The sequence below is a fragment of the Trichoderma asperellum genome, chromosome 4, assembly GCF_020647865.1.
Source record: "Trichoderma asperellum chromosome 4, complete sequence".
Classification (NCBI taxonomy): Eukaryota; Fungi; Ascomycota; class Sordariomycetes; order Hypocreales; family Hypocreaceae; genus Trichoderma; species Trichoderma asperellum.
This window is the reverse complement of record NC_089418.1, coordinates 4358137-4372536: the sequence shown is the minus strand read 5'-3', so window position 1 is coordinate 4372536 and position 14400 is coordinate 4358137. Positions and strand designations below refer to the sequence as shown.

The window sequence follows — 14400 nt, the reverse complement described above, 5'->3', positions numbered from 1 at the left end:
GCGGCGAGAGCTAATTGTAAGCGAGAGTCGGGATGGCGGGAAGGGAGAAGATTCCGAACTCCCGGGCGATTTGCGAGGACTGTGACTGAAAAAAAAATAAAGAAACAAAAGAGATGCCCGGAAATTTGATATCTGTGACTGTGGTAGCTGACCAAGGAGAAAGAAAACCGATGTCGTTTTTAGAGGTCTTGGGAGCAGCGGGGAGTTATTGCTTTGGCTGCTCCCACGATATGCGAAGATATGCGCTGGGCCTTGGCGACTAATTTGACTGGTGGAATAATTGGCGGCACAATCAACTTCATCTACAACTAGTGTTAATGCTACATTTTTACCACAACACGCATTCATCAAATACACCAGAATATCCATCTATGAGCAGCTTGTGAAAGAGGTGGTATATTGCGAAAAACCAGTGGGCTGGTTCAGTCAATGAAGCTTATAATATGTACATGACGTCTTTACCTATCTGGAAATGGTCTCGAACTTTACAAAATCAGCAAAGTGCCAATTCCCGATAAAACGGCATGTGGGGCATTATATCAGTACAATTGGCCTTGTTTCACTTTTTGGGGCTCAGAATCGAGGTTTTAGGTTTGCCGAAGGTTGTCGAGTAGGGTTCAACCTATAAATAGAGCTTTTTGTTTTACCATTTTTGTCTCTTATGGGAGGGAAATCAATTTACATTCCATTGGGGTGTTATCAATGCTTGCGTTTGATACTACATGTATAGCATAGCATGGGATGGAGAGACATAGTACACACACCGTGGCAGCGAGATCGGCCAACCGCACAAAACACGAGCATGGAAAGGGCAAACACCTGGCGGGTAGGGAGTAGATAGTAGTTTATGATTCCGTTGGGAGAAGTTTTGAGATTACTGCGGACATTGGTATGGGGGATCCGTTACGGAAGTTCCGGCATAGGCTCGATTTGATTCCCCCGCAGGATGTCAATATACAATAAGCTTCGGAACAATGATACCTAGACTACCGGCCATTCTTTGTCTTTCTTACTTTCAAACTACTATCCAACACCGGCTTCTCTCTCGCCCGGTTTTGGTGTTGGCTCGGTCTGGGGAACCCCGGCTGTACGAGTGGGGGGAAGCTTGATTAGTATCTCGAAAGGTGTTTCTGGAGACGACTTGATGGGGTTATGATTTGATTGGCTTTGATCTGGAGATTCCGGAACGAATATGGATTTTACTGCTCCGTTACTAAAAGTTAATCCGTATGAAAAATCGAACTTGAGGGTCGTTGAGATCCAGAAACGTCAGAATAGCGGCTGAGAACACCACCGAGACGATTCGTTGATTCATCTACTCCTATCCTTTTATACAAAGGGTACATGTTAATACTTGGGTATTATCACTATATACTACCGCTTATATGTGCTTCAGCACTTATACATTCAAGCAGTGTTTCTTTTTTCATCAGACATAAAGACCGTCTCAACCTTGTGGCCGGCAAGTAAAACATAATCTACCATTTACGAGTCCTCAAACTCGAATTTGACGAGTAACGTGCAGTCAGACTCCTTACCCTTGAGATCGTTCATCCTGATAAAAGTCCATCCCACAGGAGCATACGAGAGCCGCACCGTCGCAACGGCAAACTTTGGATTTCTCGCAAAGCTGTCATCGCTCTTGATGAGCATGCGCAGAAACACCAGCTCATTGTCTTCATACTCCCACTCCAGGGTCTCGTCCCAAATCGGATTCGTGGCATGTGGGTTCTCTCCATGATGAAGGAACCCCAGCGTGTGGTGTTTGTAAGGCTCAGTCTTTCGTTTCGGGGGCTCCTTGTCGCCCATGAGTGGGCTGTACAGCGAACACGTCAAGTACGGCTTGATCGAATCGCGCTCTCTGTCCTCGTGGAGAGGCACGTCCGTGGCGCCAGCGACGTGGACGCGCAGCTTCCTGGTCTGGCCCGTGCGAAGATCGCCGCTGCCGCCGGCTCGTAGCGCCGCCGGCTTGAGCACGTAGCCGGGCGTGCCATTGAACAGGGCGTCGTTGAGCTGGACGCTGGTGGTGTACGTCTGCCAGTTGAGCGCGCAGATCTGGGCGCCGACGCCCCAGTACTTTTCGGGGTGCAGATTCGTCGACGAGATGCGCGTGCCCTTGGGGAAGACGCGCATCAGGTGCCGCGCGTTGTGGCGCGAGATCTGGACGGCGTGGTCCGGCAGGTGCTTGGACAAGCCAGACTCTGACACGTTGATGAGGTGGTGATGCGGGCCGTTGATGAGCTGTCCGGGATCGTACCAGGAGTTGTCCTTGGGTTTCACCGACTGCGCGTACACGCCCAGCTCCGCCAGCTCTGGGATGATGATGGTGGAGGACGACTGCTTCTTCTTTTCGTTGTACGCCTTGCGGGCCACCCTCTGCTGCTCTTCCTCGTCGTCGTCATCATCACCACCGCTGTCGGTGGCCTCATCGGGCAGATGGAACTCGACAATGACGGAAATTTTGGGACCGAGATCCTCCAAAGTGACATGTTCACCGCTCCCCTGCTGCTCGCGCGTGCCTTTGCGGCGAACCGGCTCGCTTATGAGGCGGTGACCAAAGACGTCCTTCATAATCTGCACGAGACGCAGCTGGCCGTGCGGCCCGCAGTGGTTTTCCAGCGATAAGAGGATGGGCGATGCCGGATCGCCAGCCTGGCCCGCGGTGAAGGTGCCCGCCGCCAGCTCGCGGTCGTAGACGTCGCGGATCGTCTCGCACACGGCGCGGAACGAAATGTGCGACACCAGCGTGAAGCCGTGCGTCACCTTGGGCTCGTCCTCGTTGTCCGAGTTGTCCCAGGCGTCAATCTCGACGCAGCGCGAGCCCGTCGTCAGCGCCGTCTCGTACGCCGACGGCGACGACTTGCCGTACAGCTGGTTGGCCAGCAGATACGTGTTGTGGCTGGAGCTGACAAAGTACTCGGGCAGAGGGTGCGTCGGGTCGACGAGCGGCGGCGGCGCCTCGAAGCTGCGGCGGGCCAGCAGCTCGCGCAGGGCGGGCGTCAGTTGCTGGTCGTCCAGGCCGGCGTCGCGCTCGGACAGGATCCTGTTGTCGTGGAGGAACGTCCGAAGCGCGCGGCTGATTCTGAGCTGGTCCTTGGCCGTGTCGGATCTGCGCGAGCTGCCGGCGGCCGGCGCCATGACATCGCCTTTGTCGTCATCGTCGAGGCCGGCGTTGTTTGAGTTGAAGGGGTTGAGCGCTGCCAGGCGGGATGTGATGTCGGCCATGGCTGTGTTATTATATATGGGAGTGAGACCCTGTTACACAGAAAGTGGGATGAGCTGTTTGAGTGTAACGCAGCTCGAGCTATCTATCAAGCTATGCTGGACTGATGCTCGATAAACTTGAGTACTTTTTATAAATTTCGTACTCCTAAACTCTTCAAAATGAACAACAGCAAAAATAATACTGATAGATTCAATAGGCCGTTGAGAATATTGTGATCAAGAGTAAGTGAAGCATTCAGTGTTGCATCAGGAGGTGATGGCTGAGTCTGAGCTTTATGGCGGGGTAACTGATCCTAGCAAAGCCACACTCATCATCAGACCAGCGCGTTCATCATGCGCCGCCTGGTCATGGCTTTTTTTTTTTTTTTAAGATACTGACTGAATTGTACTTTAACTGAATTGGAGCTGATGAATTGCTATTTAAATAGGTATATATATATATAGATGAGCGTATAGACAAAAGTATATGAAATAGCTCGCTGAGAGGACAGAAATGCTCGGCGTAGGGTAACCCGAAAATAGACTCGGGCTTACACCATATTCTTGCGACGAAAAGACAATGGTATAACGACACGGTATAAGGAAATCCAAAACGAGGGGAATAAAAAAGAGACGCACGTCTAGAATTTATAAAGGACCCAGTTCTCCTCTCCGACGAAATCTCGTAAGCCTCCCCCTTCACCCATCGTGCATATAACTGGCATGGTGAAATCCTTCTGTCCCAGCCATACCCAGTATCCTGATCGTTCCGCAGAGCCCTTTAGCGGCCTCCAATGCCGCTCATTCTGTTTCAGGTGAGCTTGCTCTACTGGGTCTTTGTTTTTGAGAGCTCGGTCTCGCTGATGTATGTATAGAGAGCTTGGAATGCCGAGCGAAAAGTCTTGCACGTTGGGGGCTAGCTCCAAGACAAAGTTATCCACCGGATGCAGGATTTCGTCGGTTCTGTCGATGTTGTTATCCCAGGTTGTTCTACCGTCGACAGTTTTGGTCGGATATAGCCGTCCTTGCAGTGATATGTGCAGCCTTTTTATGGCGGGAAACGTGGTTGGGATGGCGTTGAGAAATGCGTGGAAGCTTGCCATATCTGATAAAGGCGGCTTGACAACTTGCGGATGGATGCTCGGGAACGGCGCAAAGTCCCACAGGAGCTCTACGGAGGTGATGCTGGATAATCGCTGAGGGAGGAGAATGGATTTGAGGCTGAGGATCATTTCCTTGCTGGCTGTGTGGAACGTGTTGGTGGAGTACAGGATATCGATGCCCTCGACGTATCTAGCAAAACGCATCAGAACCCGGACACAGCGACAGTGAGATATCCAACTTACGCTTGGCGACAGCTGCGCAGCCACCCCATTGCCCCTATCAGACACTTGGTCGGGAACTCGCCTGGCCAGGTTAAGCAAACGCGCTGCCATTCCGTCTGGCCAAATCGACAGTAATCTTCGGCGGGCTGATTTCGCAGGGTAGGAGGACAACCTGGGATATTTCGGTGACAGACAGAGCTTCTCCATGCCCACTCTTTCGGTCGCGAGTCGTCCAGTCTGAGGTTTTGCACATCGCAGCTGCCACCTTGAAAGCGAAGGTTCATATTGCCATGAGGCGGTCTTCGCCACGTGCCATCCTCAAGTATAAAGGCCCCTTCTTCTGGAGGCAGCAGTGGGTGGTCGTAAACAAGATCCATGTGGACCGTCCGACCCCCAAAGGCCTCGATGAGGATCTTGCGACGGATCTCCAAGGGAAGCTTGGTGAAGAAGAAGCTGTTTGCGGTGGCGGCATTGGCAGCAGAGACGAAGTCGTCGCATGACGGCGTTGGAGTGAGGCGAGCTCGGCGCTGCGAGGGGAGCTTCGGATGCGGTGGTGCGGGCAGAGCCTCTTTCACGATGGCGGACGATGCCGACAGCGCTCGCTGCCTCCTGCTGCTTCTTGCGACGCGCCGGCGCCGGAACCAGCTGATGATGGCATTCGGCATGGTGAATCGGTCAGATCGATCACCATCGCTTTTACCGCGATGGGAGGCGATCTCTGGCGATTAATGGCAGAGAAAAGACGCGGCGCTTATGCTGAAACGGCAGACGGGTGCGCTATGGCTGGCATGCCATGAGGAAATTAGGCTCCCCTGCATCATGCGCAGTTCATGCAATTCGCCTCTGGTTAGGCGTCACATGTTTTGTTGTTCAGCTCGCACTCGCTTGCAGGGATTGGGTTTGCTTTTATGCATAGCGGTTTGGCTTTTGACGATACGCGTGATATGCGCCGAGGCTGCCATTCTCCCTCCTCCTGTTACTGTTATATATATATATATATATATTAAAGCCTTTTATTCCCGCACACGCACTTGCTGATTCTTGCCATGGCTGCTACAACAGCTCATTTCCCTTCGCTGACATCATGATGGTTTTGCTCTTGTTTCCCGTCATCAGGTACCAACAGCTTCCAACCCAAACTAAGAAAAATTATGGAGTCTTGGGCCAGATCTAGACAAACCCAAAACTTGGCTGCCTCGGATCCCAGGCGCCAATCAGACCCACTCTCAACGACCCGCTGCCTATTTTAGGAAAATTTCTGTTGCCGAAACTTTTTTTTCTTTTTCTTTTCCTTTTTTCTTCTCCATGAACAACGCAAATATCACGTTCGGGTTCTTCCACACTTAAAACGAGTACCTGGTACGAGGTTACGCCTTCGGGCGTGGGCTCACGACTGCCGGGGACCTGAGGAACGAAAACGGAGAAGAAAGCGAGCAATCTTGGGTGCGGTGCTTTCCTGGCTCAAAGAGCCACATGGAGGGGACCGCAATGATTGAGCGTACATGCACATGCCACATATCGCTAGTGATTTTGATGACTTTTGATGCTGTAGATGTAGGCTGATGGATTTCGTAGAACGTCTGGACATCAGCAGTTTTGATTTGGAATATGTGGCCCTGGATGCTCATGGCACTTGGCTGTGGACTGGTACTCATGCCATTTGGTCCTGGTCCATAATTCTGATGAAGAGCAGTTGTTTGTCTGATTGCTTACGCGTATCATGCACGGGATATACCGACAAGCCGAAAATTTCGACGTTGGTATCTAATCGCGGATAATGGCGTGGCCGTGTTTGTTTCGACGGATCTTACAAGAGACACTTAAGCTCATCCACAAGGTGTATACATTTATCCACTTGACGAGTCACTTGCATTTTCTTGCATGCAGCATCAGCCACACATTCACTCATACGAAAATCTCGCCAAATACGAGCTTGAGATGTTCTGCGTAACATTATATCATGCTATTCTTGGAACTATACTATAAATACAAAAATACATCCACGACTATCCCTATCATGCCATGCCGGCATAGTCTCTGATGAGTTGGGTTCAACATGATTACCCAGTGAAAATAGCGGGAAAAGTTTTGACAGAGAACCAAGTCCCGCCTAGTTGTGTGAACCCATAATATCGCAAGTGGATACTAGGGAGGTAAGAAGTGAAGGAGTGCATGGCTCATGAAGCGTGACTGGCGTTGCATTTGTTCATGTTTCTGTGGAACGAACATTAGCAATCTTTGGATGAAAGCATTGATCTGGTGGTAAGGATTGGATATGAAGACTAACCTATCAAGACTGTCCATTTACTGCAGGGACTCAATGAGGCTGCGAGCCTGGTCTTGAATAAACTCAATGTTGCGCTTGGCCTTCCAGCAAGACTCGCCAACTCGCCAGCACCAGCGCTTGGCAGGAGAGTCTTCGGTTTCGACGCTTCGCTTCTCGTCACCCTCGATGGTGGCATCAAGGAGGGCCTCAGCGACACGCTTAGCCTTCCAGCAGGACTCGCCAACACGCCAGCACCAGCGCTTATCCTCCTGGATCTCGTCCGTTCGCTTGGCCTTCCAGCAAGACTCGCCGACGCGCCAGCACCAGCGCTTTTCCTCTTCCTGGAGATCGCGCTTGGCGGGCTCAGTGTGGTTGCCGAAGAAGGCCTTGGGGTCATTGGAAGCTTGAGCGACAAGAATGGCAAGGTTTTCAATACCCTTGATGGCCTCGAAAGCGACGTCGTTGGGAATGCCGCCGACTGGCTCGCTGCGGGCCTCAACGCCCGACTCGAGGCCGCCTACCGCGCGGACGGCAATGTTAAAGACGTCGTTGGCACGCTTGGCCTTCCAACAGGACTCGCCAACGCGCCAGCACCAGGGCTCGGGGTTGGGGGCAGCAATGGCTGCGGTGGCAAAGAGAGTAATGGCGGTGAGGAACTTCATTTTGGACGAAGGATGTTTGATTCAACTGTTGTTGAGGCTGTGAAGAAGGGATGTGATGAAGATGGAAGATGGACACACCGAAAGATGGGAATATGGGAAGACTATATGCTTGAAGAGTTTACTTGAAAAACAAGAAGATTCCACCCTTTGGATATCCATGGTAGATGCTCAAGCGAGAAATCCACTCCTTTTCGTTATTGAGCACTGTTATTGACCATGCTTATCAATAAGCCTCCACGCCGCTTTGCCCTCAGACTGCCTCTACAGAAGCACACGGGACTGACTACGACTGGTGTTCAGAAGGGCTTTCTTGATTGTTGGTGGAAGGGACTGTTCATTGAGCGACGCCGAGGACCGTGCTGGTCGAAGTTTGCTGAAAAGACGCCTTTATTTGTTGTGGATGATGAGGCTAAAGCAGGAGCGATTTTAGCAATAGCGGACGGAGGACCACGAGGAGATGGATGAATGCGGCTGAGTTTTTCCGGTATTTACGGGAGGTACCACTAGAAGCAACATCTTGAACATGTATTATTTAATCTCATATACAGTGGAAACCGAAATAAGTGTCCGGGTTTGTTTGTATAGAGTCTCTTTCCGCACGGACCTTCTGGTGGGGCGTGTGGCTAGTACAGTGCGAATAGTATAATCACCTTAAGTACCAACTTTCTAACACGTCTAAACAGCTCTAGTCTAAATAGGCTGAATTCCACTTCTGGCTTCAGATTTGATTATGTACTTAGAGCGCTGTAGCGGTGTCTTGGAAAGAAAATTCTGCTGCCTTAATTTCCACTTTCATTTATTCTTTCTTCTAGATCGCTCTCCTTTAATTTATCCTACCTACGATAACCTTAAGTTATATTACAATGAAATTTCTATCTCCAGGTAAGAAGTAGGCCTAATGCAATCACTTTGCTTTGTAGTTCCTATATAGCGCCTGGAATAATAGTCGGCATGAGATTTTAGGCAGCAAAGATGAAACGTGTTATGTCTGATTCGTCAGGCAGAGATGTCTCATGGCTTTGCCTCTTATCTCTTTCCTGATTAGAAGCCTGCCAATATGGGTGACTTTCAGTATGATCCAGCTATCTTTGACGATGCTGAACTTGACTATTGAGCCGCTAAGTGGCGAGGGAGGACTACCACTACTCTAACTGTATAACTGGGAGAAAGAGAAGTAATATAATAAGAATAACCCTAAGTTAAGCCATTATGACTTCCAGTAGAAGATATTACTCTGTAAAAATATAAGGGTGAGGTAGATTTCTACTAACTTAGAGCTGGATATTATCCTAGCCCCAAGCAGCTACTAAAAAGAGATATTCCAGTCTTAGCTAAGCGAACTATTAATAGATAAAGATAAGTTTCCAGGAAATAACTATATTTACAAAGAGGTAAATATTACTATATCTATTATAAAGACCCGCGGCCGTAACCTGATATAATATTTCAAAAGCTTATTAATTAATTAGAATACAGTAGACAGCTACTTAGAGGAACTAGGTGCCCTGTTTAGCTTCCAACTGGATGCGGAAACAATTCGTTCGCACTACTGCCTTGGTGGCTATCGAACTGCCAGTGAAACAGCAGCTTCTCGCCCATGACGCGGAACTACTGGCTGGGAAAGTGAGGGAGGGTCTGAGGATGACCAGCGGGTCGTAGACTCTCGAGGTCTGAGCCAACAAGCGGCTAGACAACGATATTATACCAACTGGGTCATTTCTTGGGGTATCTATGAAACATTGCTTAGAGCAAGGAAGCGTAAGTAGGCTTTGACTACGGCCAAGTTGAGCAACATGTTTATATAAGACAGCGGGGAACTGCCTCCCAAGCAAGAAAAAAGGCCTTTGTATATCTAGTCCCGAGATCCTGCAGACTCCTAAGTTACGGCGATGTCGGCGTCTACTATCGCTTTTCCTGCCTTTCTTGCTTCGGTGCCTCTGCTTCAGGAAACCGCGATACCTCTCGCAGATGGTCGGGTGTTCCGAGTGGCTGCATGCCCTGCTTATTGTAGCGTCGATGCGCCACTTTCCGGTTGCAATTCAGACAGTAGTGGGTGACATGGCCCTTCCAATGGGTCATGTACGGGGCCACCGCTCCGACCCCGGTAGTTAGGAAGAGCGCCGTTGCCGCAGCACTGGAGTGGCAAGGTTAGATCGAGTTGGTTCCATAGCTTGGGGGATAGCAAAGAACATACTGAGTCGCGACAGAGGGGCTCTTCTTTACTTTGGTTACCACGCGGCGCCTGCAGAACGGGCAGTCTACGGTATCCGATTGATCGCCAAGCAGATGCAGAGGCGTTACGGTCTCGATAAGGTTTGACTCCATGGGAGGGGTGAATGTCTTTTGTGTGGGTTCGTCGTGGGTCTCCGATGAGCTGGCGACAACGACCTCAGGGAGACCATCGTCGTTAATAAATGGAACTGCCCTGCCCCAGTGCCTTAGTCAGTCGAGCCTGGATACACGCGCAATCCTGGAATGGGCCACTACCTACTTTGCTGTCCCTGGGGCCGGCTTGTCAAGCGTCTTGGTGCCCTCTTCCGCGATCCGCTGGTAGTCTTCTGGGTGCTCGGGATTAGCGTAATAGGGTGGAGGGATGCTAGAGCAGCTGAATAGAGTATCTCCCGGGTCTAACGCCATCGCATCGAGCTGTGAAGCAGACGGCGCCCTAACAATTGTGGCGGGGTGCGGGATTATGTAGAACAAGAAACAGTCCAGAGTAGCAGTTGGGATAGGATTGGGATATAAGACGGGTAAATTGGTGAAGAAGGATCGGAGGCTGAGGCCGCTGTCGATTACTTGACAAGGCCACCGACCTAAACCCCGTATAGGACAGTACTCGTATGCGGCCGTCGCATTAGCACGTATCACCGATAGTGGGTCACGAACTTTTTGCAAGTCAGAGAGAACAGAGATCAAGTGTGTGTACCAAGCTATCGAGACGGCCAACTATTTAAAGACTGTATGTAAAATAATAAAGCAACTATATCTAACCTATTTAAGTAAAAAATCTAAAGTACATTAATCTACATTAAAAATATATATAAACTTAAGTACTCTGTACTGTAGAAGGGCGAAAGAAAGAGTGAGAAGTGTCAGACAAACAGGGTCACGTAGTATCTCCTCCATATAGGGTGTAATAAGACGTCGTCGGCCGCGCGGCATTTTTGTCGGCGTCGAGCATCGTTTCGCTAGTCTTCTGCGAACTGTGCGCTCATGGCACTCGGCTTCCTTGGCTATAATCTCGTTAGGCAAGTTTTGTTTGATCATAGCATCAATCAAGTCATGTTGGAAAGCACTAAGCGGTGGAGCCATGGTGCATTCAGTGTTGAGCCGGTTCTGGCTTTGAGGCTGCGGGAAGGCGTGATCCAGCCTTGTTCTAGATTGAGTCATGCAGGCAGCCACAAGGCTAGAGGCTAGCGCACTCATGCCTTAGAAACAAGGCTAAAGTGTCGCCACCACTGAAATCCATTTCTGGATAATGTTAGGCTTAGTGTAGAAATGTACGTAGTTGGATAACGGCTACACTGTACCAGCCACATTACGCCACAGACCAGGTCCGTGCGGAAAGACTTTCATTACAACAAAACCTGGACACTTATTTCGGTTTCCACTGTAAGTCAGACGCCCTACTGTTCGGCCACCCCCGCTACTCGGCCACCTTGTACACACAAACTCAATAACTTTAAAAATCTATATTTAATTATATAAAAAATACTATAATAAAAATTTTAATATAATAGTTTATTTTTTATATTAAAATTAATAAAAAGTTAAGAAAAATAGGTTTTATTTTATAGTTATTAATCTATAGCTGTTTTAAAAAGCTGTTAGTGTATACTTATAATTTATATATAATCCTTAACAGCTTTAACCCCCTGTAAAAATATTATAAATAAAGCTTATAATAAATATTTTTAAATTTTCTTTAATATATATAATATAATACTGTCAAAGGCAAAATGGGTGTCTTTTTTTTATTAAGTAAGAATAATAATGGATGCTAATTTTAGACCTATATATGGCTGTATGTAATTATAGACATATACTATAGAAGTCCTACATTAGGTACTGTATTAGTATTATTATACTTTATTATACTTTAATAAAATAATAATGTCTATTTTTAAATATTATAATATTATAATATTATACATCTACCCCTAATTTTAGTATAAGTAAGTGTATTATAATATCTATAGCTTTAAATTAATTTTTAGCTTATATATCCTTATAATAAATTCTATTAAAACAATCTTTTATTTAATGCTTAAATTTTAGTATTAGCATGACCTGTCACGATCCAGGTCTTGCAAGAAGAGTAATAGAGGATTAAGTGGGGCTAGGTGCGTCTTTGTTGCTGGATAGCTGTTAGGTATTATTAAAAGACTATATTTATCTTTGCCCTTTTTTTATTTTTATAAAAAAAAGTCCTTTTTTTTTATACTTTTTTTTTTTATAGCAATTAACTTTTAATTAATTACATTAGGCCTTTTATTCTATATCTTTAGCTAAAGACTTAAAGTTTATTAATATAGTATAAAATATTTATTTAAGCTTAAAGAATAATAGTTAATTTTTAATTAATTATATTTTAGCTTTTTTATTATTTAATATACTGCCTTTTTTTTATAGCACTAACCTAATGCTGCTTAAATATAATTTATATAGCTTTTTAAATTTATAAATAAATAATACTTTATTAAGCAGTATTTTATAAGTAAATAAATTAAATTTAAATATAATTTAGCAGTAATTTTTTTTATAGTTTTACCTTTTTTTATTTTTAAAAATATAAAATAAAATAAATTTTCTTTATTTTTTTTTATTATTTTTATTTTTATATTTTTTATTAAGTTTTTTATTAAGTAATACTTTTACTATAGCTAAAATATAAGGTATTATTATTAAAAATAAAAGTAAGTAAATAACTTATATAGGATTTTTAAATACTGGATTTATAATTAATATAATAATATATATTTATTTAATGCCTTTATAATTTAATGTTAATTAACTTTTAAAAAGAACTTTTATTATTATTATATATATTATTATTAATATTAAAAACTAAATATAATAAAGCTAGCTTATATTTATATTATAAGTTTATTTAAAGTTATTTTTAAAAGGGTTGCTTTTAATTAACTATAATTTAGGTAATAATAATAAATATATTATTTATGCTTATATTAAAGATAATAATAATAGTAAAGGTAAAAAGGGCTATAAAGCTATAGATAAGGATTATTAAGTAGTATATTGCTATTTAGCATAAGAAATTATAAAGATAACCTTAGATATAATAACATTCTTTATATTTTTTTATTTCTTTATTATTAATTTTTAATTAATTTATTATAGTTTCCCTATAAATAAAAACTAAGAAATTTTTTTAAAAATATAAAGACTATATTATAAAAGTTAAATAAAAAGTAATAGTAAATTTTTAAATTTTTAGTAACTTTTTTATAATTAAGTTATTAGTTTTTTATATTAAGGCCTGTTTAATTTTTATTAATTAAATTTATTTAAATATTATTAATTCTTTAAATATATTAATGTTTTTTATTACTTTAATAACTATAAGTTATTTTTTAAATTAATTAAGCTTTATTTTTAATTTATTACTAGACTTATATATAAGCTGCTAATAAAATTAACTTTTTAAGTTACTACTGCTTAAATTCTTTAAAAAAGCTAGAATATATTAAAAGTATTTTAATAAATAAAGAAAATGTTATAGAAGAAGATAGGGCCTTTAAAGAAGAATTTAATAAAAATAATAATATAAATATTAATTAACTACATTATTTTTTTTATATACTTTTTTTTTTTAATAATATTTTAATACCTTTAGTATTTATATTATTTTAAAATAGATTTTTTTAATTAATTTTTATTATTTTTATTTACCTAGCAGTTAATAATCTTTTTTTAGTACCTGGCTTATAGTTATTTAGTTATAATTTACTTTTTTAGTAGTTATAACTTTACTTTTAGCTGGTAGCTGTATTTTTTCTATAGCTAGAATTTAAAAATAAAAAAGCAGCTTTTTTTTTTTTTTTTTTTTTTTTTTTTTTTTTTTTTTTTATATTATTTTAAATAAGGTTTATATGCCTTCCTTTTTTAAATAGCTTTATTTTAGTAGCTAATTTACTATAAGATTGCTATTATACTTCTTAAGTTATTATTTATTAAAAAAAATATAGTTATTAGTAATATAATTAAGTATATTTCTATCTTTAATATACTAAAGGCTAGCTTTTAATTTATTATTTAATTATTATATTTTTTATGCTTATTATTTTTATTATTTTTTAAGCTATTTAATTACTTATAAATAAAAAATAAAATAAAAACTTTACCCCTGCTGTAATAATAAAAATAAGTAAAAGTTAAATTATTATTAGTTTATAGCTAACTAGTAGCTAGATGTATTTAAGAAATATATCTATTATAAGCTCTTTAATAAGCAATATATATTTATTAGTGTATTTACCCTTTCTATTGCTTAAAAGCTTTAAAGTTTAGCTATTAAATATAGCTATTTAATAAATATTTAAAAGTATAGTAATTATTAGCTAGCTATTAACTTTTAATAATTTAAATTCTAGAAGTATTAGTAATTTAAATATAAATAAGCTTAAGTAATAAAGCTTAAGTATAGTTATATTATAAAGTATACTACTAATAAAAAAGCTGCTAAAAAGCAATAACTTTAAAATACTTATATAAATATTTTTTATAAAATTAATATTAATATTATTAATTTATTATTTATTTTAATAAAAAATATAGCTACTTATATTAATATAAGTAGCTTTTAAGTAGCTTATAGCTAGCTTTTAATTTATTATTTAAAACTATAAATTTAATAAGTTAACTACTATTATTATTTATAAATATAAAGTTTAAAATAAATTTTCTAAGGTTATTATAAATA

General features: G+C 42.2%; 5 protein-coding genes across 5 annotated transcripts; all 5 read right to left on the bottom strand.

Moving 5' to 3' along the window:
• Nucleotides 1-1206: 1206 nt before the first annotated feature.
• TrAFT101_007826 (uncharacterized protein) lies at nt 1207-3441 on the bottom strand. The gene has a single exon (XM_024908414.2). The coding sequence runs from the start codon at nt 3223-3225 to the stop codon at nt 1486-1488; it is 1740 nt and encodes a 579-aa protein (XP_024759057.2). The 5' UTR covers nt 3226-3441; the 3' UTR covers nt 1207-1485.
• A 161-nt stretch (nt 3442-3602) lies between these two features.
• TrAFT101_007825 (uncharacterized protein) lies at nt 3603-5620 on the bottom strand. The gene is made up of 2 exons (XM_024908415.2): nt 4551-5620; nt 3603-4497 (listed from the first exon to the last, which is right to left on the bottom strand). The coding sequence occupies exons 1-2, from the start codon at nt 5192-5194 to the stop codon at nt 3846-3848; spliced, it is 1296 nt and encodes a 431-aa protein (XP_024759058.1). The 5' UTR covers nt 5195-5620; the 3' UTR covers nt 3603-3845.
• Nucleotides 5621-6460: 840 nt separating this feature from the next.
• On the bottom strand, nt 6461-7967 carry TrAFT101_007824 (uncharacterized protein). Its single transcript, XM_024900584.2, has 2 exons — nt 6817-7967; nt 6461-6743 (listed from the first exon to the last, which is right to left on the bottom strand). Exon 1 carries the CDS (start codon nt 7455-7457, stop codon nt 6834-6836), a length of 624 nt encoding a protein of 207 aa, XP_024759060.1. The 5' UTR covers nt 7458-7967; the 3' UTR covers nt 6461-6743; nt 6817-6833.
• A 1090-nt stretch (nt 7968-9057) lies between these two features.
• Nucleotides 9058-10200, bottom strand: TrAFT101_007823 (uncharacterized protein). Its single transcript, XM_066128157.1, has 3 exons — nt 9949-10200; nt 9681-9882; nt 9058-9591 (listed from the first exon to the last, which is right to left on the bottom strand). The coding sequence occupies exons 1-3, from the start codon at nt 10092-10094 to the stop codon at nt 9460-9462; spliced, it is 480 nt and encodes a 159-aa protein (XP_065984274.1). The 5' UTR covers nt 10095-10200; the 3' UTR covers nt 9058-9459.
• A 200-nt stretch (nt 10201-10400) lies between these two features.
• TrAFT101_007822 (uncharacterized protein) lies at nt 10401-10792 on the bottom strand. Its single transcript, XM_066128156.1, has one exon. It carries the CDS (start codon nt 10767-10769, stop codon nt 10476-10478), a length of 294 nt encoding a protein of 97 aa, XP_065984273.1. The 5' UTR covers nt 10770-10792; the 3' UTR covers nt 10401-10475.
• Between the last annotated feature and the right edge of the window lie 3608 nt (nt 10793-14400).

Excerpts from the sequence above, each read along its gene's own strand:
- TrAFT101_007825 (XM_024908415.2), bottom strand. The coding sequence starts at position 5,194 with ATGCCGAATGCCATCATCAGCTGGTTCCGGCGCCGGCGCGTCGCAAGA. Across the intron at positions 4,498-4,550 it reads CTGCGCAGCTGTCGCCAAGC|ATACGTCGAGGGCATCGATA; the intron begins GTAAGTTGGATA and ends GCGTTTTGCTAG.
- TrAFT101_007824 (XM_024900584.2), bottom strand. The coding sequence starts at position 7,457 with ATGAAGTTCCTCACCGCCATTACTCTCTTTGCCACCGCAGCCATTGCT.
- TrAFT101_007822 (XM_066128156.1), bottom strand. The coding sequence starts at position 10,769 with ATGGCTCCACCGCTTAGTGCTTTCCAACATGACTTGATTGATGCTATG.
- TrAFT101_007826 (XM_024908414.2), bottom strand. The coding sequence starts at position 3,225 with ATGGCCGACATCACATCCCGCCTGGCAGCGCTCAACCCCTTCAACTCA.
- TrAFT101_007823 (XM_066128157.1), bottom strand. The coding sequence starts at position 10,094 with ATGGCGTTAGACCCGGGAGATACTCTATTCAGCTGCTCTAGCATCCCT. Across the intron at positions 9,883-9,948 it reads CCGGCCCCAGGGACAGCAAA|GGCAGTTCCATTTATTAACG; the intron begins GTAGGTAGTGGC and ends GCACTGGGGCAG. Across the intron at positions 9,592-9,680 it reads GGCGCCGCGTGGTAACCAAA|TGCTGCGGCAACGGCGCTCT; the intron begins GTAAAGAAGAGC and ends TTGCCACTCCAG.